Raw genomic sequence first — 27500 nt, 5'->3', positions numbered from 1 at the left:
AGAAATACTGTACGTAAAATGTGGAAGCTTACCTTTCGAGTGAGGCTATCTCCGAAAATGGCGGCAGAGGAGGAGGACAAACGATTGCACTTTATGAAAAGCGGCTAGAACATCCTTAATTTCTGCCGTTTTTTTTTTTTTCTTTTTTTGATTATTAACTTTTTTTTTACTTTTTTTTTTTTACTTTACGCAGTTTTTTTTTTTTTTCTCAGAATTTCAACTTCATCACCACTGTCAACTTTCTGTTTTTTATCACTTGGTTCTTCCTTTTTGCTTACAACTTTCTGTTTTTTACCACTTGGTTCTTCCTTTTTGTTTACTCCTGCTAATGCTAAAGGCCTCTTTAAAAAATACGATCCAAGGAAGATTGCTTCTGCCTACTTTTTTCCACAAATTTTCCTGAACGACTCTGGCAAACGTCATCAAACTGCGCAAGCATACACCTGTGTGAGCCTTTTGTTTTTCGGGTGTCTTCGTATCATGAGGTTTTTCGTATCTTGGACCACATTTTACATGTAAAATGGCTAATCTGTTCCAAGCCCTCCAAAAAACACCCCAGTAAATTTCATAATAAAGCTAAATTGACCTATAAACAATGAAATACTACAACAATTTGGACCATTCAATACCTAAATTAATAACAAAATGCAAAATAACCTGTAAATAAAGTGTATTAGTGTACATTGTATACAAGAAATACTGTACGTAAAATGTGGAAGCTTACCTTTCGAGTGAGGCTATCTCCGAAAATGGCGGCAGAGGAGGAGGACAAACGATTGGCACTTTTATGAAAAGCGGCTAGAACATCCTAATTTCTGCCGTTTTTTTTTTTTTTTTTTTTTTTTTATTATTAACTTTCTTTTTTTTACTTTTTTTTTTTTTTACTTACGCAGTTTTTTTTTGTTTTTTTTTTTTTTCTCAGAATTTCAACTTCATCACCACTGTCAACTTTCTGTTTTTTATCACTTGGTTCTTCCTTTTTGCTTACAACTTTCTGTTTTTTACCACTTGGTTCTTCCTTTTTGTTTACTCCTGCTAATGCTAAAGGCCTCTTTAAAAAATAACGATCCAAGGAAGATTGCTTCTGCCTACTTTTCACAATGTTCCTGAAACGACTCGGGCAAACGTCATCAAACTGCGCAAGCATACGACCTGTGTGAGCCTTTTCGGGGTGTCTTTTTTTCTATAAACGCGTAGTGTTCATTAACGGCTGCCGTCTTGATAATTACTACTAATTGTTTGCACCTCATGACTCTGTTGGCCTGGTGTCCATCAAAACCCTGTTCAACCAAATGCTCTCTCTGCAAACTGATTTGGGTACTGAATGTTCTGCTGCTGACCTTCAACATAAACTGAAGTGCCTTGATTATACCGGTATGCATGTTGTAAATGATTGGTCAACACCCTCTGTTCAGCAGGGAGTGGAGATTCTACCAACCTTGCAAAGTTTCCCAGTTATCCCATGAGAGAGATCTTGGTCACTTATCCCACGAGAGAGATCTTGGTCAATCATATCATATATGTCGTCACTCAAGAGGTGCTCTTCTTTTTCCATTTTCTGTGAAAAGATAGGAGAAATTTTTTTTAAAAATACACATTGACAATCCCGAAACGAATACCGCGTGCGTACTATAACAATGCTGGTACCTAGTGGCCGAGGCACGCCACCACGTACATAGATGCATGATTGGAGGGAAGCTGGCCAATAGGAGAGAAGGATCTCATGGCCGCAACTAGCATCAGGAACCAATGGGAGAGTGGATGGCGAGTCTAATAAGTTGGCGGCACGCGAGTTTCAAAATTGTTATCGGTGGTTCGGGCGAATCTCGGACTTTACAGAAAACCTTTCATATCTTGAAAACTTTTCTTTTAGTTATGTAGAGCCGTTAAATTTTTCGTATTGGCTTTCGTATCTCGAGTTTTTCGTAAGTTGAGCCTTTCATATCTCGAGGTACCACTGTACTATATTCTATTTCATAAAGTCAGTACCCCTGGATTTCATTACAAAATGTTTGATACAAACCTGTAAAAGATAAAGGAAATGTTATAACAATTTATTTTTACCTTGCTAATCAGCCTTTGACCAAGTCTGTATTTCTTAGATATGCATCTAATATGGCAGCCATCTTGAATTTCCAAAGGGATGGTTATCGTTCAAAAACTATGAAATCTTGAAAAAAAAGAGTGATTTCATGAATTATCTTCAATGATGGAAGCCATCTTAGATTTTTAAACAATGTCAGTCATTAAATATTCATATCAGACAAATGTAATTCATATAGATATGAGTTTAGTAATATTTACCAATTTTTGGCAGTTTTCAGAGATTTCCTGAACTGGTATATTTAATGGCAGCTATCTTGAATATTTCAATTTCCCCAATGGTGCAAAGGTGGCACCCATCAGAATCTTCATCCGGGGCATCTAAAGAGTCAAAATCTACTCCAAACAACTATGCGCCACATAATGTACACCTCGGTAAAAATCAGGACTTGGCACCCGGACTATATTGCCCTCTTCTTTACCTGACCTAGCTGTATTTGCTCGCAATACCAGGCAAGCTGCTGCTGCAAGCAATATGTTGTTTTGTAGAACGTATCAGGTTTAAAACTACTCAGTTTGCTAGGAGTTTTATCTTTGTTGCAAACAAAATGTAGAGTAGTTACCAAGTGCAGTCGTGGAATCTTTTGACCTTCAAATGTTTAAGCAAGGATCAAATTCCTTCCTACTCTCTGCTGATGTCTCCTGAATTAAGGTGTATTGGTTTTATTTTCTGTTCTCTTATATTAATTATCCCCTTTTCCTATACTAATTTTTTTTCTCTGCAGGCTGATTTCCCTTTGGGGAGAACAGCCTGCAGAGAAAAAAAAATTTGTATAGGAAAAGGGGATAATTAATATAAGAAAATCAGCCTGCAGAAAAAGACAAGTTATAGTCTGTTGACTCTGCCCATAAAGGTTTTCAGCTGAAAATTTAAAGAAAGAAAGAAAATAAGAAAGGAAGATTGGGAATAATGAAATCTTTCATTTTCTTCAGTGCTCTGAACCTAAGTTAGGTACATGGTAATTTTACATTACATACTCTTAATTTTGAGGGCTAAATAATTTAGTAAGATGTTAGAAGCGATTAACTTATATTTTATTAATTTAAAAGCATGGTAATTATGATTCCCCCTAAAGTTTTACATAATATTTTTGTTCAAGATATGTTCAGGCCTAATTATGTACTGAGGTTAAATAATGTTTACTGTATGAGGGAGTGTGTGTGTGTGTGTGTGTGTGTGTGTGTGTGTGTGTCGTGTGTCAGAATTTTTGAGACCTGGAGGTGATGACATAAATAGCAGCCTTTGATGGTGTAGCTAAACAATACAGAAGCAAGGCAAGGCAAAGAAGATAGTACATGTTTTCAGTTCAATGAAATTTATTTTAGCATTTTGCTTTAAGAGAAAAGCCATTCTAGGGCAATCCCTGATTACTAATTCCAGGAGATGATCAACCAGAAGTTATTATTATCTCCTGGTTAATATGCTACACAATTACTATAACAAAATTTATATCCTTATGCATGGTATATTTCTTGTTTTTATCACACCAGTTACAAAGCCATTGGCCACTATTACAAATGTACATTCCTAATACTATTGTGTGACATAGATGAAAGCAGACATGAACCCCCATTTGTAAAAAATTTACTTCTCTCAAGTAATACCTCACACATCTGACAGGGCATAAAGCAAGGTCGTCTTGGTTACTGAGCTGAACAGGAAAATTTTTTATCACACTTGGCTAGAGACTGCAAGAATTTTACTCAAGCAGAGGTTATGGCAAGAAAAAACAGTTGTTTACTATCGGATCCCATAAAGAAGACTGCTTAATTAACTTATAAATATCACTTGAAAGGCTTTTAAGTAACAGGGCCAAATCCCATGCTGGAGGTTGCAATGTCTGGGTGGAGCATCCTATTCAGAATGTTGATACAAGTTTAACATGCACAGATGATATATCTGTCCCTCTTCCTTCAGATATATGGGACAATGCTGATATTTGCCATTTTATAGCTCACCAATGTCCTCAACCATCTGAAGTACATTTGGAATGCAACTAATTATCTACTATAATATAGTTAATGGCTTAGAGTGCCATTTGTCAACACATCTGCGCTTATATAGCATCTTTGAATGACAGGCTGTCCTTGTGCCTTTCAGTGCCACTTATCAGGCACTGTTTCCCTTTTTGACTCACTGACAGCTCACTCACCTTGGAAAATTCTCAGACTGACATGAGAAATTCGAAATCTTAGAAACCTGTGAAGTAGTTTCCCTTTTGTTGACATGTTGCAAAAATCAAGGGCCTATGTCCACCCTCATTAACCAAAGTAAGTGAATCTGATGCTGATAGAAAGGGGAATGCTTTCAAACCCCCAAACTCCTGGGAGGTTCGAGTCTCCTTATAGATTCCCAGCTTGCTGAAATTCAGACAGCTAGGCTGTGTTTGATGTTGGATGCCTGCCAGAGGTAAACATCACGATTGATGTCCCCTCAGCCTTCTTTTGGCCTGAAGATTTTATTTCTGGGTTGAGTTGCTTTCCCTGGAACTGATAAAAATACAAGTTGTATAGTAACAGAAATTATACCAAATTAAAAATATTGCCTTTTTTATAAGTAGTAAAGTACTTCAAAAAATTGACTAAAGGCAGTCCCCAGGTTATGGCTGTCTCGGTTACAATGTTTCGACTTCATGTTGCTTGGCTCATGGTGCAATTAACCCGATTTTTCGGCGCCTTAACAGCACTTACAGGACCATAAGCACTATTTATTCTTATTGTAATTATTACGTTCCAGTTTACAGAAATTTTCAGCTTATACGAGCCGCCAGGAACGGAACCCCAACCGTGAACTAGGGACTGCCTACCTATTGTACATATATGACCGTTTTTCCTTAAAAGTCATATGCCACTCAAGAAGGTTTACGTATATATTATTATATTGATAATGTTCAGGGTAAACATAAAAAATTTTCACTATTTTATATGCCAACTTATGATGAAAATTAGTATATGGTAATTATCAGACCTTGATGATAGGGAAAGCAATGTTAACTGTTTTGTCTATTTCCAAACTCTTTATCCTACAGAATATATGAAGGTTTGCATGATCTCACAAAAGCTGTCAAGTTCTATAGAGATGTTCTCCACTATGATGCCACCCATGTTGAAGCAATTGCATGCATTGGTACTCACCACTTCTACAGTGATCAACCTGAAGTAGCTTTGAGATTTTACAGGTATGGTAGAATGGCAGACAATTTTCATTCACTTTCCAAGTATAATACTTATTGGTAATGAATATCTAATAGGAAACACATAATTTATAATGCCATTTCATTTGTCTGCACCATGTTCCTAGAGAACCCTTCTCTGAAGGAAAAGGAGTAAGGAGACCTCAAATCTCTGACTGGTAAGCAGTGGAGTAGGTTTCAGCAGGTCCCAACTAAAAAGTAAATTTTTGTTACCCAGACACCATAAAGAATTTATGTAGGGCTTGTTTAGTCCCATCATTTTTACCCTTCTTATGATCAGTTTCTTGCACTCTTGGTTATTTTTTGTAATTAGTGCACATAAGTACTTTTCGATAGCTCCCTTCTTGTTTTTTTGATAGTGGAGTTGCTTGTTTCATCCTCAAGGAGTTACCATTCCATGGTCTGGCAGAATTCAATGGTGACCAAACATATCTCTTTTAACTGCTCTTTTGGCCGGGTATTTTGTCGTAATGCTACACACTATAACGTGATGGAGTACATATATAATGGACTCAAAGATAAGAGGGCGCTTTCCCTTATCTTCAGCGAAGCTAAACCCAGTTCCCTATATCAAAATCTACTAGAAAAAGAAATGATTATATCTTAGATATAGCCTCTCTATATCTATGGATTATATTGCGTATGCACATCCTCCATATTGTCGACAAATGGATCAGCAAAAAGACCAGGAAGCCATTACTCTTGGTCAAACATAGTTCTGTTTACTGCAAGCCAGTTCTCTGTAAAATTCTGTGTTTTCTCTTATTTCATTCGCGAGGATCATGGAAACATCAAAAATTGCAGGTTAACTGCATAATGTAAAGTATCAACTAAAGTTTGAGTTTTAAACTTTTGGAATTGGTAATTAATTTGTGTGTGAAAGCTGAAAACTGGCATTTCTTACTAGCACATGCTAACTCATGATTGCTGATTGCTAGTTGTGAAGCACAAATTGTTTTAAAGAATTTGTCATCATAATTAGATGGTTTAAAAGAAATGTTCCTTAATTTATCATTAATATAACAAATCCTTTCAGATAGTATATGATGTCTACAATAATTTAGGCATAGCCTACATCACATTCAGTGAAAATAATTTAGAATAGATTAATAGTGGATGTTGTCTGTAGCCTTGAACGTAGGATTACATATCCTTAAGTGTGAACCAAATAACCTGGATTAGGTAGTAACGTAGATTAAGGTAAGTAAGAACCTTTTAAGACATACCCTATTATGGGCCACCAAGGACCTTAGGATTACATAATAATAACAATAATCTGGGCAAATTAAAATGGTAGCCTAGCTATAAGGCTACATACTATTAATAAAATTCTTTAATTTTATATAGCTTGTATGCTTTAGCGTGCTATAAATAATCCAGGAGTCAGCAGTACCTTATATTAGGTTAAGTGATAACCTTTTATGAAACATCCCATTACTGGACAAAGCGTTACCCTATACCAAGAAACCTAGGACAGTTTATAGTACAGTGTTCCCCCCTTATTCGCGGGGGATGTGTACCAGACACCCCCATGAATAATTAAAACCTGCAAATAGTTAAAACCACCACTAAAAAAGTTTATAACTGCCTATCTTGAAAGTTCAGGTACTAAATGTATACCTTAAATAACATCCTACTTCAAATATACCCAAAATTACTAACCTATTACTGTATTAATCTTTGAGGTTATATTATTAATATCATTTCAAAGTCATCTTAAATATTTTACCATTAAAAATATATACCTACAGCCAATAACAGATAGAGAGAGAGACAGAGAGAGAGAGAGAGAGAGAGAGAGAGAGAGACGAGAGAGAGAGAGAGAGAGAGAGAGAGAGGCCATTGGATGGCAACATCATATATCTGACCATCAAGAGTGAAATTATTAGGAATTATTTCTGAGACAGAGAGAATAATAATGGAGAGAGAGAGAGAGAGAGAGAGAGAGAGAGAGAGAGAGAGAGAGAGAGAGAGAGAGAGAGAGAGAGAATAACTCCTAGACTCCGACTCCTTCCCCTCCGCCAATTCGTATATCGAAGTGCCATTTACTCTCTGCCCACCTTCCTCCAAGTGGATAAAAAGACTGGGAATTGCTATTTTTTTTTATTAATCTCATTAACATTTGAAAATTAGTTTTAATGAAAATCATTTATTTATAATACACAAAACAAATAAACATACATAAGTAGAGAGAGAGAGAGAGAGAGAGAGAGAGAGAGAGAGAGAGAGAGAGAGAGAATGTTATTGTTTTTGTTTAATCTCATTAAACTTAATGTTATTGGAAAACTAACTCTGCATATTATTATTTTACCATAAAATGTAGTAGTAATGCCCTTAAAGATATACTTATACATACACTTCCAGCCCAAACAGAGGGCGAGAGTTACCACTATGACATATATGTATCTCGTGAGGAGAGAGAGAGAGAGAGAGAGAGAGAGAGAGAGAGAGAGAGAGAGAGAGAGAGAGAGAGGGGGGGGTTATCTTTATTCAAAAGAGTGAAATGGATAGATTATTGTATTTCTTTAAAATACTGTCACATGAATTTTGAAATTAGTTATATTATTATTATTATGCAAAAAATATTAATAAAACATATACACTGTACCATAGAAATCTCTCATCTCAGTAAGAGAGAGAGAGATGAGAGAGAGAGAGAGAGAGAAATTGCATGATCTGGTGGGGGCAACACACTCCCCCTCCTGTCACATTACTTGATATATTTGACAAGCTTGTTGGACCCCAGCCATACTCAGCTTTGCTAAACTGGAGTTCAAAAGACAAGATGGGGGTAATTGGATTTTCTTTTCATTCTTACATAATTTTTTTTTTTTTTTTTTTATTTATAAACTAAAATCTTGCTAATCCACTTTAGCATTTTCTTTAATGAATTGATATTATTGCTGTTTACATAAATATTGATATCTGAAAATAAGTAAATCATTTATTTATTATACAAAAAAACATACATCTCTGTAAGGAAGAGAGAGAGAGAGAGAGAGAGAGAGAGAGAGAGAGAGAGAAAATGGAAAGATTAGTGCAGTATTTCTATAAATACTTTCACCATGATTTTGTAATTACTTTTATTTATTATTATTATTATTATTATTATTATTATTATTATTATTATTATTATTATTATTATTATTTGAAAAATAAAATTGGTAAACATATACATACGCTGTACCATAAAATGTAGTAATGCCCTTAAAGATATACTTATACATACACTTCCAGCCCAAACAGAGGGCGAGAGTTACCACTATGACATATATGTATCTCGTGAGGAGAGAGAGAGAGAGAGAGAGAGAGAGAGAGAGAGAGAGAGAGAGAGAGAGAGGGGGTTATCTTTATTCAAAGAGTGAAATGGATAGATTATTGTACTTTCAAAATACTGTCACATGAATTTTGAAATTAGTTATATTATTATTATTATGCAAAAATATTAATAAACATATACACATGTACCATAGAAATTCTCTCATCTCAGTAAAGAGAGAGAGAGAGAGAGAGAGAGAGAGAGAGAGAGAGAGAGAGAGAGAGAGAGAGAGAAATTGCATGATCTGGTGGGGGCAACACACTCCCCCTCCTGTCACATTACTTGATATATTTGACAGCTGTTGGACCCCAGCCATCTCAGCTTTGCTAACTGGAGTTCAAAGACAAGATGGGGGTAATTGGATTTTCTTTCATTCTTACATAATTTTTTTTTATTTATAAACTAAAATCTTGCTAATCCACTTTAGCATTTCTTTAATGAATTGATATTATTGCTGTTTACATAAATATTGATATCTGAAAATAAGTAAATCATTTATTTATTATACAAAAAACATACATCTCTGTAAGAGAGAGAGAGAGAGAGAGAGAGAGAGAGAGAGAGAGAGAGAGAGAGAGAGAGAGAGAGAGAGAGAGAGAGAAATGGAAAGATTAGTGCAGTATTTCTATAAAATACTTTCACATGATTTTTGTAATTACATTTATTATTATTATTATTATTATTATTATTATTATTATTATTATTATTATTGTTTGAAAATATTGGTAAACATATACATACGTGTACCATAAAAATCTCTCATCTCAGTAAAGAGAGAGAGAGAGAGAGAGAGAGAGAGAGAGAGAGAGAGAGAGAGAGAGAGAGAACACTCCCTCCCCTCCTGTCACATTACTTGATATATTTAACAGCTGTTGGACCTCAGCTTGGACCTGGAGTTTGAAAGAAAGCGTGAAGACTGGGATTTCCTTAATTATATATTTTTTTTAATTTATAAACTAAAATCTTACTTATTCACTGTAGTATTTTCTTTAATGAATTGATTGATCTTTATATTAATATTAATATTTAAAAATTAGTAAATCATTTATTTATCATACAAAAAACATACATCTCTGTAAGAGAGAGAGAATTATTATCGTGATTATGTGATATCATTTAATCTTATTAAACTTACCAATACAGTATTGATCAGTATTAATTTGTTTTTTAAATTAGTAAATCATAAAAATGTATTTAGCATGAAAATAACATCAAAATACACTAAGTATTGATTATTTATCGTTGGAAAACCCCACAAATAGACAGATTCCCCGCAAATTATTAGTAGATATGGTCCAGAGAGAAATCCGCTAATCAGTGAGTCTGCGAATCCGGAGAACGCGAATACGGGGGCCCCACTGTAATTTGTTCTAGATGAGATGGTGGCCTAGCTTTAAGGCTACATATTAAGGTAATTATGTTTTATGTAGCCCATACCCTTAAGTATTAATTAATCAAATATTCTGGATTAGATTGTAGCATAGAATAAAGTAAGTGATAGCCTAACTGTAAAGTTACGCATTAGGTAGTAAATTACTGTTTTATGTAGTTAGACCAAATAGCCTAGAATTAGATATAAACAACAACTTGGGTTAGACAAAAGTGGTAGCCTATAAGGTTACATACTGCTAAGTCCTTTATATATAGCCTTTGCATTAAGATTTATGTAAAATAATCTGGATTAGGCAATATCTTATACTAGGTAGGAGAGAACATTTTAGGAAATATACTATTATTGGTTTAAGTCTAAATAGCCTAGGATTAGATATAAACAGTAGTCTAGACTTAATCAAATGGTAGCCTAATATTTTACAACTTGGGAGCCTATCTGTAAGGCTACATGTTAGTGGAGTTTTTATGTAATCTTTATCCTTAAAGGTGACATAAACCCAGATCAGACAGTAGCCTAAGCATATTAAGTAGGAGCCCCAATTTTTAACAGAATATCCTACTATTAGCCTAAAAACAGCAGTTCAAATTAGATAAAGCAGTGGCCAAATATCAGATGAAAGGGTAGTCTCGGCCAGATAAAATAAAAAACTAAATTAAAGGGGGTTCTTTTCCCGTATAGTTTATATCATTAACAGTTTTTTAATTAGTTTATGTCATTAACAGTTTTTTAAATAAAGCTAGAATAGGAAGTGGCCTAGAATAGGTTAAGTGAGAAACCCTCTTAGAAATCCTCTATTCTTAGCCTAATGTAGATTATGCTAGAAGCATTATCCCAAGCCATATAAAACAGTAGCTTGGGTTAGTTAAACAATTAGTTTATAGCAGTTAGTGTGAATGGTATGACATTCAGAAATAAATAGCCCTTGCAAAAGGACTAATAGCTCTATACTGGTGTCAAAACTAACTTAAATCTTGGAGGGTTTAAGTTAACATTGATATTTGATCAAATATATTACAGCTACACACATGTAGTCAAATTAGCATGAAAAATTAAATACACTATCTATATAAAGGACTACAGACAATTATTGCTAACTAGTCTCAAATAACAATTTATTTTATATTACTACAGGCCACCATTATGCAGGACCCTCAGCTCAATTGTTCAGCCCCAAAATTGCTCAGTTCATTTCTGGGTTCGACCTGTGTCTGCCGAGGAAAAATCCCTGTAACTCATTTTTCTAGTATAAATATACTGTATAATATACCAGAGAAAAATCTAACATGGTTATGCTGAAGTTATTACCCTCAGCGCGATCAACCAAAGGGTGTCGGTATAAGTATAGGGGCGTTGTGTTACCACAAACCACAGGACTTCTGCCATTTAGAAGGTTCCCTTCAAAATCCCCCTCTTTGGTGGGAGCCGTTACAATGAAATCCCACCACCCATCCTCGCTCGCCACTACTACTACTACCCACGTGCTACAATCCCATTCCTGTAAAATAGAGTCGTGCAGCAAAAGCTGTAAATTTACACTCTGTCTTAATCAGTGAATTTGGGATTAATCCGGCTAAATATGAGTGCTCAAGCTGCTTCTACTACAAAGTTGAGTACCCCAATTTGGGTTTTGATTCATAATTAAGTTAAATAAGTATGCTATTGGCCTGGGCCCTCAAAATACAAGTTGGGGGTGCGCCTGGCTAGACCGCCATTTTGAGCGTCGGCATAGCTACAGCGAATTCTGCACGACATGTTTTAAATTATATATATAGGCTTAGCTTTAATTATAAAGTATTAAAATGTGATATTTATGTTAGTACAGATATTGGTTGCATTTCATATTGATATGGCATATATACCAGCAACATAAATGTTTCGGTGCTCGTGAGCCCTCTCGAATCTAGGCTAGCCTCACAATAATAACCATATTTGATCCTTAACTGGATACATGGTTAAATTACCCCTAGTTAGCTTAAATTAATAAGCTTGATAAGCTTAATAGTAGGTTTTTCTCGTCCTAGCGTTGTAGGTCTAAAAAATGACTTTGCTGGTATAGTCGGGGAAAATTTCCCATCACAATGGGAATTTAAGGGATACCAGGGGATACGTAGATTAGTACTAGATATTTAGAGATAACTCCTATGCACCTTGTGATATTTTGTTATAATTAGACTGAATAAAAATACCCTAAGTAATGGTATTATGTGCCTAGCCTACCTGGATAGCCTCCACCTGACCGGGTTGGACCACTCGCTCGATCGACGAGCCACGGCCAGTCAGTGGAAAGATCTAGGCTACGTAGCCTATGAGTGATAACCAGCTTGGATCAGGGGTAGAGCAGGCAACATGAACTATTACAAACAAACCTCTAATCTAATATATTAAATAAGGGATATTATTTCATATATACTATTTTTATTATCTCTGGAGCCTCGGCGAACAGAGAACATATATGGGATCGTCCCTTAACGGAGTGATTAGAGGCAGGGTATAAGCGTAGTAGTACTCAAGTTCGGCATTGCCGGAATTCAAACTGATTTATTCCTAGCTTCGGCAATTATAGAGGTAAGCCATTATCTAATATACAACAGCTTCTCAGTCGATGTTCTATAAACATAGGCGAACTGTCCTCTTCTCCAGCATCGACGAAGTTCGGCGTATATGTTTAAGCATGCCTCTTAAGGGAATTCTCAGTTTATGCTATTACATTTAAAGTTTATAAGCCTCCTTAAGTTAAGCCAATTATTGATATTACGTCGGTCCCGGAATATTTCGGCAACGAAATATTTCGCCGACAACTTAGAAAAGAAAGTTTCTAGAAAACTTAAGCAGTTACGTCGGTACGGAATATTTCGGAGATGAAATATTTCGCCGACAACAATCCACAAACTTACGAGTTTTTTAGCCTAGTTATTCATAACTAGTATTAAGTCAGTTCCGGAATATTTCGGCGACAAAATATTTCTTCGACAAATATAAACAACAAAACTTACGAGTTTTTAACTTAGTTAATACACATTGTGGATAACTAGTACTACGTCGGTACCGGAATATTTCGGCAACAAAATATTTCGCCGACAAATAGAAACAATGCATGAGTTCTCTAGAAAATACTTAACTGTATGTCTTGACGGAATATTTCGGTGACGAAACATTTCGCCGATAGTTTTCATAAATACCACCAGGGAAGAAAACTCATTGAGAATTTTCACATTACAGGTGGTCCGTTGCCAGGCAGAGGGCTGCCATGCATCGTTGGGGAACCCGTTCGGCCACGTAGTTTGCCGGTCGCACGCCAACTGCGCCGTGCAACTTGATAACTACGTGGTCTGGCATCCGGACGCTTGTACAGTCTGTACGACTGGTGGCCATCAATGTCCAAGAGCAGGTAAGGGGACATTACGAGAAAAATTGGCTTAGATATTTTAAGGAATATAGTCATAAGAATTCTAAATCAATCAATGGATCCGCCATTAAAACAAATGTTAACTTACAGACGGATCCGGTGGCATACCACGATGCTAGAGTGGCCCTTCGCAAATGGGTGGGGGGCTTCGGCAAAAATGTACCTAAGGGTCAGCCCTATGTGCTTGATGCTGACCTCTGTGCCATGATCTTTTCGGGGGCCACACTGACTACAGCGGTGGCCAGAGACATTGCCAGGCCCCTCATCGAGGCCATCCGGGCTGAAACTACGACCACCTTGGAAGAACAGCAAGATTTGATGGAGGATGTGGCGGCGATCAACATCAACCCATGGTCATGGAGGAACAGGTAGGTGGGGAGGTAAGTGGAGTGAGTTCCCTTCCTAGTCCTTCTCCTTCCCTCGCTTCTTCTTCATCCTTTAAGGGCTTTTCGAAGCCCAGTGAAAAACAAGGAATGCCGTCGGTAGTTCCTAAAGTCAAAAAGACTTTAAAGAAGGTCACGAAGCCTGTTCCGCCAGCGGCGAAGGAGTTGTCTTCGGCGTCACAGCTGTCGACATCGTCCATCAATGTGCCTGCTGCCATAAATCCTTCCCCTAACGAAGGGACAGGAACATTCTCAAAGGCGGCGGAACAGTCCTTCGACCCTGAAGACTTCACTAACCGATTGTTAGCTAGGGTTAGTGGAGTAATAGATCAGAGGTTAGATGCACGGCTCGGGCCAACACCGGACATCTCCAATCAGGCTCTCTTGTCATTGACGGAGAGAATTAAGCCTATTGAGGAGATGCTCTCCGGTCTCCTTCGCTCCGGAACACCAGCCCTATCAATGATGGTTCCGGATGCTTCAAAGCTTCCTCCCTTTGACAAGGAAAACCCTTGGAGGTTGGCCCTACATGCTCCCTTCCGAGAAGGGAAACTGGCAATTGAGGGGTGTGGTACAAGACCCATTGAGGACTTTGAGCTCTTTCCAGCTGGTCTTCAATTCCCGTTCCCAGGCTTTGTTAGACTAGCACAACATGCGCCAGTCAGAGTTGACAAAGTGCCCAAGGAAACGGTGATTTCCCCAGAGAACAGCCCAGCCCTCTGCTGGGCCCGTTCTCTATCAGAGTTGGGCTGCGTCAATACCAAAATTGACGCCGCCACAAATGGGGAAATATTACAATGTTTGTCACCCCGAAGGAATTCCGTCACCTTGTACATCTAAGGTGGCGGAGTTAACCTTACAGGCAATATTAGAAGATAAACCGATGCCAGCCCTGAGGGAAACAGAGGCTACATCTCTTCTCTTGCCCACAGGATTGGACACTTGGAATAATGCCCCGGCGACATTTACTTCGGGTAAATTGGAGCCAGATTGCGCTTCGGACTTGTTCTCCGAAAGGTTGCCCAAACTCCCCAACCATATGATCAAGGCGGAGTTTGAGGCGAGGACTAGGTTAGCCAGGTCTATCAACTCCATTACATTGGCGGAGTTGCTAGCCACAACTTATGAAAATGAGCAAGTCTTTCGAGTCTTAACGAAAGCTCTATGCAGACCTTTCAAACGGACTTGTTATGACTTTGCAAACTGAGCAAGAAGGGCCTGTAGAAAAACATGTTTTAGCTGGAGGGGCTACAGGGAAACATGAGCCCAATATGGCTAATTAAATCATCCATTTGGGGAGATAACCTCTTCCCCAAAGAGGAAGGAAAGTAAATAACATCTTGCATGAGCAGCCAGGACTAAACCAGAGTCTGAGAGTAAGGTGGGGTCTTCCCTTCAAACGCCACATTGATGCACTATCTCATCAACAAGGGCCCAAAAAGAAGGCAAGAAGGTATAACCCTTACCAAACGGCCCGTCCTCATGGATATATGCAGGCAGTGCCGTCCACCTCTAAAGCGCCAGCACCACAGCAATATGTCTTGGTCCAACCACCCTCGGAACCTCAACCTTCGACTTCATCCCAAGTGGTGACTTCCCCAGCATTTAATCCTGCTTCTGAGGCGAGAACTTCTTTTCGCCCATATAGCAGACATGCTGGGAGTAGTCAAGCCAGGGGAGGCTCTCGATTGCGGTGTGGAGCCAGAGGTAGAGGATTCCGAGGAGGGAGAGGAACTAGACCAGCAACCAACCAGTGAGATCTCCCAGGTGGGGGGAGACCGTTCCTCTTCAAGGGTCGATGGACCTTCAGTCCATGGGCCCACAGTATAATATCAAAAGTTCTAGGCAGGAAGTGGGAGAAGGGCCCTCCCCCTCCAGTCAGCTTCTTCCAAAAACCAACAGACGACCTCTTAGAGTATACAAAGGATCTTCAGAAACGCGCCATAAAGAGGGTGAAGAGCATAAGGTTCCAAGCACGTTTGTTCAGTGTCCCAAAGAAGGACTCGAACAAAAGACGAGTAATCCTGGACTTGTCTCGGCTGAATTCCTACATTCACTGCGACAAGTTCCATATGCTGACAATCTCACAGGTACGGACCTTACTTCCCCGTGGGGCCGTCACCACCTCTATAGATCTTACAGACGCTTACTATCACGTCCCAATAGCCAGAAACTTCTCTCCGTACCTAGGATTCAAACTAGGCAAGAAAGCCTACTCATTCAAGGTAATGCCCTTCGGACTCAATGTAGCACCCAGGGTGTTCACAAAATTAGGAGAGACAGTAGTTCAGGAATTGAGGAAGAAAGGAATACTGTTAGTAGCCTACCTGGACGATTGGTTAATCTGGTCGACATCCAAAGTACTGGAATTCCTAAAATTTTTAGGGTTCCAAGTAAACATGGCAAAATCCAGACTGACTCCAGCATCTCAGTTCCAATGGTTAGGGATTCAGTGGGTTACTGAGAAACACAAGCTATCTCTACCGTCCAAAAAACCAAAAAGGTCAAAGAGATAGTAAAAGCTACAAAATGCTTTATCAAAAACAGACGGTCATCTCGAAGGGAACAGGAGAGGATCCTAGGCTCCCTTCAATTTGCATCAGTAACAGAAGTTCTATTGAAAACTAGATTAAAGGATATCAATCAGGTTTGGAGATCAAGAGCAAATCTCAAATTCAGGGACAAGGTTTCAAGAATTCCAGATATTCTAAAAAAGAGACTTCTTCCATGGACGAAACAACGGAACCTATCCAAATCAGTTCCGCTGCAATTCCTCCTCCATCTCTGAATCCACAACCAGATGCATCTCTGAGCGGTTGGGGGGGATATTCACCCCTCAAGAAAGTTCAAGGAACATGGTCGGAAACATTCCGTCGATTCCACATCAATATATTGGAAGCGATGGCAGTGTTTCTAACACTGAAAAAGTTACGTCCGTCCAAGAAGATCCACATTCGAATCGTATCGGACAGTTTTACAGTAGTCCATTGCATAAACAGAAGAGGATCCAAATCCAACAAGTTGAATCATGTAATGATAGCAATATTCCTCTTAGCGGAAAAGAACCCCTGGCATCTGTCAGCAATTCATCTGGCAGGGGTAAGAAATATAGTAGCAGACTCCTTGTCCTGAATGACCCCACTGGAATCAGAATGGTCACTGGACAACAAGTCATTCAAATGGATCTTAACTCAGATTCCGGGACTCCAGGTGGACCTCTTTGCCTCGGAGTCCAGTCACAAGTTAGCTTGTTATGTAGCTCCCAACATAGACAACAATGCCTTTGCAATCGATGCAATGTCTCTAGATTGGGACAATTGGGAGAGAATTTTTGTTTCCTCCAGTGAACCTCCTCTTGAAGGTACTGCACAAACTAAGATCATTCAAAGGTCAGCTGGCATTAGTGGCACCCAACTGACCGAAGAGCAATTGGTATACCCTCATCATGGAGATGAAACTCAAACCCCAGAAGATTCCATCCCCGAACCTAACACAGATAGTACAAATGCAGACTGTGTCAGCTTCCTCAAGAATTCTGAGTGCCCTAACTTTATGGACTTCATGAAGTTTGCTGCACAAAAAGAAGCAAACATAGATCCATTAAATATTCTATTTGTGGAATCTGATAAACGGGATTCTGCAATTAGACAATATGATTCCGCAGTGAAAAAATTGGCTACATTTTTGAAAGATATGGATGTTCAAGAAATGGATACAAATCTCACAATATCTTTCTTTAGATCATTACATGAGAAAGGCTTAGCTGCTAGCACTATTACCACAATTAAATCTGCCCGAAAGAAAGATTTTTTCAAATAGGTTTCAATATTAATTTAGCGGACACATACTTTTCCTCTATTCCGAAAGCATGTGCACGTTTGAGACCGGTAAGCTGTCCTCAATCAATATCATGGTTTTTAAACGATGTTCTTAAACTGGCATCAGATTTAGACAATGATAACTGTTCTTATTCAGCACTACTAAGAAAAACATTATTTTTAGTAGCTCTGGCTTCTGGAGCTAGAATTTCTGAATTGTCAGCCCTTTCTAGGAATCCAGGACATGTGGAATTCCTCCAATCTGGGAAAGTCTTACTTTCACCAGATAGACAATTTTTAGCGAAAAATGAAGATCCACAGAATAGGTGGACACCTTGGGAAATTCTTCCTCTTCCAGAAGATAAATCATTATGTCCTGTTCATACACTTAAAACCTTTATGACCAGAACATCTCAAGTAACAACGGGCCCTCTTTCTTACAGAAAAAAGGAGCACGATAACTCTAAGAGGAATTAGGCAACAGATACTTTATTTTATTAAGCAAGCTAATCTGGATTCAGTCCCACATGTCCATGATATCCGAGCAGTTGCCACCTCAATTAATTATTTTCAAAACATGAAGTCTGACGACCTTAAAAAGTACACAGGTTGGAAGTCCCCAGCAGTGTTTAAACGCCACTATCTAGTAAACCTACAGGCCCTAAAATTTTCAGCAGTGGCAGCTGGTGCTGTGGTTGTTCCTGAAGAACAGACTGACGGTTCTCCTTAGAAATCTTTAAATAGAGCTATTCCTTTTACTATCTCCCTTTGCATGACCCTTCTACCTGGCATGACTCGCTCACACTGCCACCATACTTTTTTTTCCGGACGGGCTAGACGCTTGTTGTTGATCCCGCTACCAGATTATTGTATGAAATTGTACATATGTATATAAATATTACTTTCAAGTACTACTATAGAAGTACTATAATGCTTTGCTTGGTCTGTATAACATATAATCGTGACCACCAGCTAAGAACATATATATTTTCAGTATTGTATATTTTAATACTGTTGTGATTAATTGTATGTTAAGAATTTATTTCTCACAAATATTAAGTTACTAGTTTAAGTTGTAATATTAAGTCTAAATAGTAAAACTATTTATAACTCCTTATTCTGGATATCATTAACCCGGTTTTACACATAATTTTAGACTAAAAACTTGTATAACATTCTCTGGTATGTTTTCATCGGCAGACACAGGTCGAACCCAGAAAAGGGATTTTGACGTAGGAAAAATCTATTTCTGGGGGAAGACCTGTGTCGCCCGATGAACCCTAACCCTATTATCATTCTGTTCCCACCCTGACTAATCCAAGTTTGTAGTACTATTTTCAGGAATGGGATTGTAGCGCGTGGATAGTAGTAGTAGTGGCGAGCGAGGACGGGTGGTGGGATTTCGTTGCGAGCGAGGACGGGTGGTGGGATTTCGTTGTAACGGCTCCCACCAAAGAGGGGGATTTTGAAGGGAACCTTCTAAATGGTAGAAGTCCTGTGGTTTGTGGTAACACAACGCCCCTATACTTATACTGACACCCTTTGGGTGATCGCGCTGAGGGTAATAACTTCAGCATAACCATGTTAGCTTTTTCTCTGGTATATTATAGAGTTTATTTATACTAGAAAAATGAGTTACAGGGATTTTTCATCGGGCGACACAGGTCTTCCCCCAGAAATAGATTTTTCCTACGTCAAAATCCCTTTATTTGCCAGTGAGTACGGCCTATACCACCTGCCATGAGCATATAGTCCTTATGAAAAACAAGCAAAATTTGTTTGATTGCCAAACATGTGAAAAATTTGTAGTATGCTCCTGGCAGCAAATTTTAAGGATGAAACAGCTCATTTTAAGCAGTCTCCATGGGTCTTAGGGGTGAGGAATTGGGAGGCTATATCTTCCGGCAGAACCCTAGCAAGAGGTCTTGAACCATTTCTCAGAACAAGATCTATGTTTGGGCCAAAACCCAGTATCATCAGTCCCCAGTACCTCCCAGGTTAACCATGTGGAGGAAGCAAATGACTTTAAATGCTTGTGATATTCTTACTAATAATATTAAGTTAGACATTACCACTGATTTGGCCCTGCTGAACCCAGAAGGATCAGGGACACAAATTTCTGCCAACCATGGGAGAAACCTTCCAAATGGAATTATATCCCCCATGCAGCAATCAGATGCTAATCCCCCAAAAAGGGTACTAGGATCCACCTAACCCTGACTGAAATGATTAAATTTTTGGAGGGATATAGACCGTATAGTAACTCACCCAGGACTTCTTCCCCATTAGGCTATTAACAGGCAGTTATAGTTCAGCTGGTGAAGCCCAGTCAGATTGCATAAGCTCCCCCAAAATAAATAGTCAACCCCAGTATCCGCAGGGGATAGGCACCACAAACACCCGTGAATAGCTAAGATCTGCAAATGCTTGACATCCCCCTCTCAAAATGCTTATAACTGGCCATTTAAATAGTTAAAAAATGGGTTTAGACCCCTTAGAAATAATTATACAGGCAATCCCCGGGTTACGACCCAGGTTCCGTTCTTGAGACACGTCATAAGCCGAAAATCGTCGTAAGCCAGAACATTGTAAAAAATCCTAAGAAAACCTTACTTTTAATGCTTTGGGTGCATTGAAAAACTATGTAAAGCATTCTTATTGATATTTTTCACTAAAAAACTTCAAATATTGATTATTTTGCATTTTTGGTGTCATGCGTCATAACCCTGGAAATAATTTCTGATGAATATAATTGAAAAGCGACTTAACCTCAGAACAACCCTCGTAACCCGGGACTGCCTGTAATTGCTTATTTCAATAGTTCAAACACCAAATGTATGCCTTAAACTATCATCTAAAACACTTTAATATCATTTCAAAGCCATGTTACATTACCCTTAAAAATATAAGGCTTAGGGTACATGACCAAGTGGTAACATAGCAACCACCTCTCCTGGAACGTGGCCACTTTCCCAATAAAGTACTTGAATCCTCTGCCATGACCTCCCATGAGCATCAGTCAAGAGTTGTGGCCCATCCAGGCAACAAACCAAGACCTCTACTCTCATCTTGAAGAGTTTCTCCTGAATTCTGAAATAAAGCATAATTTCTGATTAAACAGGTTAATGAAAGTCTACGCTTGTGCAGTACTAACTGACTGCCATAAAGCTCTAAAAATTTTGATTTAAAACACCTTAAATGTAGACGATTGATGTTTGCTGAGTCTCTTGAGTAAACAAACTGCCCATTTCTTGTACTAAATCCACAAAACATTTGTACCCATAGATGTTGGTACAGTTTTCATACAACAACGGTAAATAATGACGATGTTCGAAATGTGGCTGGGAGAAACCTAGCGAATTTTTAGGGCAGCCAGTGCACTAGATAAATACTACCTATTTTTGTATGATTAGAAGTGAAGATTTTGAATACTTAGAACGAGAAGTTATGAATTTCCAATACTAATGATATCTTATCCCAATTATAATTTGATCTTTCATAATGCATTTTATAAAATTCATTGATCATGGCGTTCCGTGGCCATGCTGGCGGAGGTCACGTGATCACCCGGGCCTGGGCCACAACAAAGATTTATTGCCATAAGAAATGAAAAGGTCCAGATTTGAATCTACTATAAAATTGTTAATAGTAGTATTCATAGGGAAGTTAGCATTTAGACCCTTATAAATTGATTAACCCTTAAACGCCGAATGGACGTATTAAACGTCGAGTCAAAATCTCCCCCGATTTCCGAATGGACGTACCATACGTCGGCTCAAAAAAGTTTTTTTAAAAATTCGCGGAAAAATACTTATAGGCCTACCAGCCGAAAACTTTTGAATCACGCGCCTGGATGCTGGGAGTTCACGGATCAAGGCGTGTTTTGTTTACAATCGTTACGCAGGCGCCCAAGCGCGAATTTCTTTCTTATCACACTAAAAAGTATCAGTGGACACATCTCAAAAATATTTCGTCACTTTGACATAATTTTGCACCGTTTTAAATTATCCTTTACATGAGTATTATATATGAAAATGTGCACAATTTCATTTAGAATACAACAAAAAAATAGTCATGATTGTAACTTTTATCAATTTTGAAGTATTTCCATATAAATAACGATAAGTGCCAAAATTTCAACCTTTGGTCAACTTTGACTCTACCGAAATGGTCGAAAAACGCAATTGTAAGCTAAAACGCTTATATTGTAGTAATATTCAACTATTTACCTTAATTTTGCAACAAATTGGAAGTCTCTAGCACAATATTTTCGATTTATGATGAATTTATGAAAAAACTTTTTCTTCCTTACGTCCGCGCGGTAACTCTTCCGAAAAAATCATACATGCGATTGTGGTAATGTTTGCACCATTTTAAAATTAGCCGTTACATGAAGTTTTATATATGGAAACGTGCGCAATTTCATGCACAATACAACTAAAAACAACCATTGTTGTAGCTTTTATCAGTTTTGAAATATTTCATATAAAAATGATAAGTGACATTTTCAACCTTTGGTCAATTTTGACTCTACCGAAATGGTCGAAAAACGCAATTGTAAGCTAAAACTCTTATATTTTTAGTAATATTCAATCAAATTTACCTTCATTTTGTAACAAATTGGAAGTCTCTAGCAATATTTCGATTTATGGTGAATTTATGGAAAAAAAAAAAAATTTTCCTTACGTCCACGCGGTAACTCTTCCGAAAAAATCATACGTGCGATTGTGGTAATGTTTGCACCATTTTAAATTAGCCGTTACATAAAGTTTTATATATGAAAATGTGCGCAATTTCATGTAGAATACAACGAAAAATAATTGAAGTTTGTAGCTTTTCTCATTTTCGAAATATTTGCATATAAATCCGATAAATAGAAAAAAAAACCACGTTCGGTCAAATATGACTCTACCGAAATGGTCGAAAAAAACGCAATGTAAGCTAAAACTCTTATATTTTAGTAATATTCAATCATTACCTTCATTTTGCAACAAATTGGAAGGTCTTCTTAGCACAATATTTTCGATTTGTGTAAAGTTTATGATAAAAACTTTCCTTTCCCTCCGTGCGCGGGTTTCTCCGCCATAAATCTCCGATTGCGTACATCGAATTCTCGGAAAATTTGCTCCGTTCATATTAGGCATTTCATAGAGTTTTATATATGAAAATGTGCGCAATTTCATGTAAAATAAAAGGAAATATTTGAAGGTTGTAGCTTCTCATTTTTCGAAATATTTGCATATAAATCACGATAAATAAGAAAAAAAAAACCACGTTCGATCAACTTTGACTCTACCGAAATGGTCGAAAAAACGCAATTGTGAGCTAAAACTCTTACAGTATCGTCATATTCAATCATTTGTATTCATTTTGAAACAAATTGGAAGTCTCTAAAACAATATTGAGATTTACGGTGAATTTTTGAAAAAAATATTTTTTTACGTCCGCACGTTACGAATTCGTACATCATTTTGTGATAATATTTTTCCGGTGTTGCTTTTATTGTTTTACAATGTATTATATATCAAAATGATTGCAATTTAGTGTACAATACAACGAAAAAAAAGAAACTCGTTAGCTTTTACCGTTTTTGCACAGCGTGATTTTAATACAATTATGTATGAATTTTTTTTTTCGCTACCATATATCGCATTATTTACATAGGATAATGATATTATTTTTCATTTCTGATGATTGCATACTAAACTTCAGGCAATGACAAAAAAAGGAGCCAAAACTGAACTCTTAATCTTCAAAACTTAGCGCGCTGTGATTTTTTGAAAAAATTCTTTTTTCCGCTTCCGCGATCACTCAAAACCGGCTCCGGAATTCGGGGGAGTTTTTGATTTTTACCGCTTCGGCGTTTAAGGGTTAATTGATTACGGAAGATAAGTATTTATATAATGTTATATAAAATATTAATCTGTTGAGTAGTTGTCATTTAATTTTTTGGATAATTAACGTATATTTTATGTACTACTGTATGCGTATATATATTTTTCTCAATCAAAATATATAGGTCTTCATGATAACTTTCCTCTATTGATGATTTTCTGGCCGTTTCAAAGTCAGCCCCATTAATTTCTCACTGAGCAAAAACAAACAAGTGGTCACAGAGCAGTGGTGATTGCATCACCCTTCGGGACTCTAGTCCTAGCGCGCAATCATTAAAGGGTACATTTATTTAAGCCATAAATATTAGAAATTAAATAAAAAGTCAAAATTGTAATATGGACTTAAATCAATGAAAATTTCTAGTAACAAAATATTTTTGTCATGAACAATCTGCGCACAGATGTTTTTGGCAGCCAGATGTACAATAAGGCTGAAAAACTGTTCCTGCCAGTATCACTGTATGCAAACACGTATTTCAAGTGGAATTTGGAGTGAATTAGAACAAAATGTGTATAATTACAATCAAATAAGTACTGTAAAGCTTCAGTTGTGATATCAGAAGGATAAAACCACTGATTACAAGGTAAAATTGCATTTCAGTTCAAAACATGACCACGGGAATAAGACGTCTCATACTTTCACTAGTATAGGCAACAAAATGTTGCTTTATTGCGCTGATTACAACTACAATCTTGAGTAATATCAATAATATGCAAATATTGTTCAAATGAGCTCTGGGAAGAGCATGGCCTTTCTGTGAGGGACAAGTGGCTTACCTCCTGGATTCAAAACTGCCTTAACACATTTTACGGAGACTTCATATGCTTATTTTAGTTCGTATGGTGGTTTCAGATATCTCATTTTGTTGAAGAAATTTCAATCTTTTGAGTGTTATGCTTACAGATTTAATTCTATTGTTGGTTCACCATTAACTAAATATCAAGTGAAAAAGTGGTTTTTCTGCTAGCCAACATGTCACTATTCAGTCATGTACCCTACAACAAAGTGTGAAAACTATTCAAGTTATACCTATTTTCAAGTATATCCATTTTATCTCACACCTTAAACTATCATCCTATACAAATTATACCTTAAACTATTATCTAAAACACTTTATGATATCATTTCAAAGTCATTGTAAAACATTACCCCTAAAAATTTATGGCTGCCAACTAAGTGTGAAAACTTTTCAAGTTACCCCTAATTTCAAGTAGCACATCCATTTTCTCTCATACAGTATTAACAGAGTTCCATTTTCTTTTTTACCTTATAAAGAGGAAACACTGGCAAGTTAAGTATTGTATACAGTACATTAATATTTAATATGCATTAAAAAATACATTCTATTGATACTTTTATGAGGACTGAATCAGACAAGGAGAGAGCTCTAACTAACTTTATTCCGCAGAGAGGCTGTACACAAGGCGGCGTGCGGACGGAAACAGTGTCCGTCACGCACGCACGAACAAACATAAACACAAAGGGACAGAGCCTCTGCTGTGATTGTGTTTCTTCACAGCCGAAAATACACATATTTTGGTGTAGAGGAAATGTATTCACATGATGTGTACATTGGAGGAAAGGCCGTGAATAAAACTACATTTTACTACTAGTATATAATAAGAAAAGGACATGTACAGAGATAAGGTATTTACGAGGAAGGGCGGATATTTGGTACGATGTCGTCCTACAAATATACACCCCCCCCCCCTCCAAAACAATGATTGAGTGGTAATCGTTGGCCGATGGTCAGCAGAATCTTGCAGGGGGCTGGAGGAGTCTGCAGGTCCGTGATGACATTTGTCGGGGAACATCTTCCGGGTCCTCGTCGTCTGGCGAGTCGGGAAGCAGGATGCTGCCCCTGGTGGTGGACCTGGGAGGTTCGATTGCTTTCCTTGGGTGGCCCCGGCGACATCTAGGGGCGCTGGAGGGCTCTGGCGGCACTGCGCTCTGAGGTACGCGTTGTTCAAGCCGAGAATCGAACTTCAGACCACCAGATTGGTAGCCGAGTGCGAAAACCACTCATCCGTGGAATTAGAAGCAACACTTGGAATTGTCTGCATGTACAGTATATATAAATATAAACAGAACAACAAATCCACAACCATCCTGCAGTCGAACTTGTCCCTATTTTTGTACTTAATTTTATCCCGGGATTTCCCAGGATGTGAAAAATATCCCGTGATTATTAAACCTTGAGATTTGTCCGGGATCCCGGGAAACAAACCCTATTCTAAACGTAATCTTACAGAGAAGGGTCTGGGTTTTGGAAGAAACACTAAAGGGGTGGGGGATGAGAACATTTCCACCCCAGGCCATTGAAAATAATGCTCTCCCCCCCCCCCCCCCCACCCCCCCCCCCCCCCCCCCCCTCTCCCAAGGGGAAGACTTCCATTGCCTGTGGTGTCGTCGAAACTAGCCCCGACCGTACAATTTCTATTGGTATCTGCCTCTTCTGCCTTTAATCTTGATCATCTGGAAGTCTTTTGACTGCAAGGTGGTAGAGGTTATAATACTAAGGAGATGGATCCTAGCATGAAATTCTGCCGAGGCTGTCCCCTCTGAGATTCTTCTCATACGGATCCCAAACTGCTGCATAGCTATATCGAAAGGGAGCTTTTCCTTTCAAAAGGGAGTTGCAGCATTGCCGATTTCTTGGTGGAATATTCCGAAACTGGGATGATCATGGCAAATGGTTTTAATTCTGCAATGTCTCTTGTTTTCTGTCACTATAAAATTCTGAAAATCTGCCTTCACATGATTAATTATTCTGAAAGTGAAGGGGCAGAAGGCTGGGGTACTTGGTAAGCAATTTGTGTCTTATTCAAAATGGAAGTACAGATCATTTTCTGGTGACCCGGTAAAGAGTGCCTTCTGAAGCTTTCAATTCTATAGGCACAGGTAAGAGGACCGCTTCTTTTAGTGGTTTCTCCATGTCTGGTGAAGGTGGCACCAGGAGCTGTTCTCTATTAGGGAACGTTGCCCTGTCTCTAAATTCTACATTTACAAAGGTTTGATCAGAGTTTTTGTTCTCATTGATTAGATACTTACCATCAGAAGAGAAAATGCACTTTGAGGTGTCTCACCAAGGATTTTATCATTATCATCAGGGAACCCCTGATGATGATGATATGTTTTGATCTGAAGTTTTTAAACCCAAACTGGCCATTTTGTTGTTTCCAGTTGGAATTCTAACATTAGGCTTTGTTTGGGCAGAATTTGTATACACTCACTTTTCAGTTAGTTGCAGGATGCTAAACTTTTACACTTTGGGATGTGCATGGCAGAATTAATTTCCTTTTCAGAATAATGTATCATGTCTCTTGATTATTGCTGTTGAGTGGCAAGGGCATCTTTGATGTTACTCATAATTTCCTTACTGAATTAATCAAATTCTGCAAACTTTGTAGTTGATCTTCGCCCATTTGCGGTTCAGGATTCGTGGCTTCACCCATTTGCGGATTTTTCTGTTGAACTTATCACCAAATTATTCGCAAAAAAATTCAGTAAATCACAGACATTTTTCACAGAGGAATATTCATTAATTACTATATTTTCATGAATAAATACATTTTTTTATGATGAATAATTATTTACTAATTTTCAAATATTAATATTAAAGTAAACACAAATCTGTAAGGACGACATTCGTACCGAATGCCTGCCCTTCCTCGTAAATACCTTTTTATCTCTGTACACGTCCTTTCTTATCATATGCTAAAATGTAGAGCGATTCACAGCCTTTCCGCCAATGAACACATCATGTGATTACGTTTCCTCTACACAAAAGATGTGTTTTTTTCGGCTGTAATGAAACACAATCACAGTGGGGGCTCTGTCCCTTTTTGTTTATAATTGTTCACGCATGTTTGACGGACACTACATTTCCATCCGCATGCCACCTTATGTACAGCCTCTTTGCGGAACATCCTACAGGCTGCTCTAGGAGCAAGAGCCCGTGCTGGCACAAGGCCAGCTTAATCTCAAAC

General features: G+C 37.9%; 1 protein-coding gene across 1 annotated transcript in view; it reads left to right on the top strand.

The window, feature by feature from the left end:
- LOC135225305 (tetratricopeptide repeat protein 8-like) overlaps window positions 1-27500 on the top strand; it is a 147500-nt gene that overhangs the window by 22355 nt on the left and 97645 nt on the right. Inside the window, exon 3 of the mRNA XM_064264635.1 lies at window positions 5133-5282. Coding sequence (XP_064120705.1) covers window positions 5133-5282 — 150 coding nt within the window. The remainder of the gene's footprint in view (window positions 1-5132; window positions 5283-27500) is intronic.

Source organism: Macrobrachium nipponense, chromosome 13, assembly GCF_015104395.2.
Source record: "Macrobrachium nipponense isolate FS-2020 chromosome 13, ASM1510439v2, whole genome shotgun sequence".
Taxonomy (NCBI): Eukaryota; Metazoa; Arthropoda; class Malacostraca; order Decapoda; family Palaemonidae; genus Macrobrachium; species Macrobrachium nipponense.
This window is presented reverse-complemented; position numbering and strand designations above follow the sequence as displayed.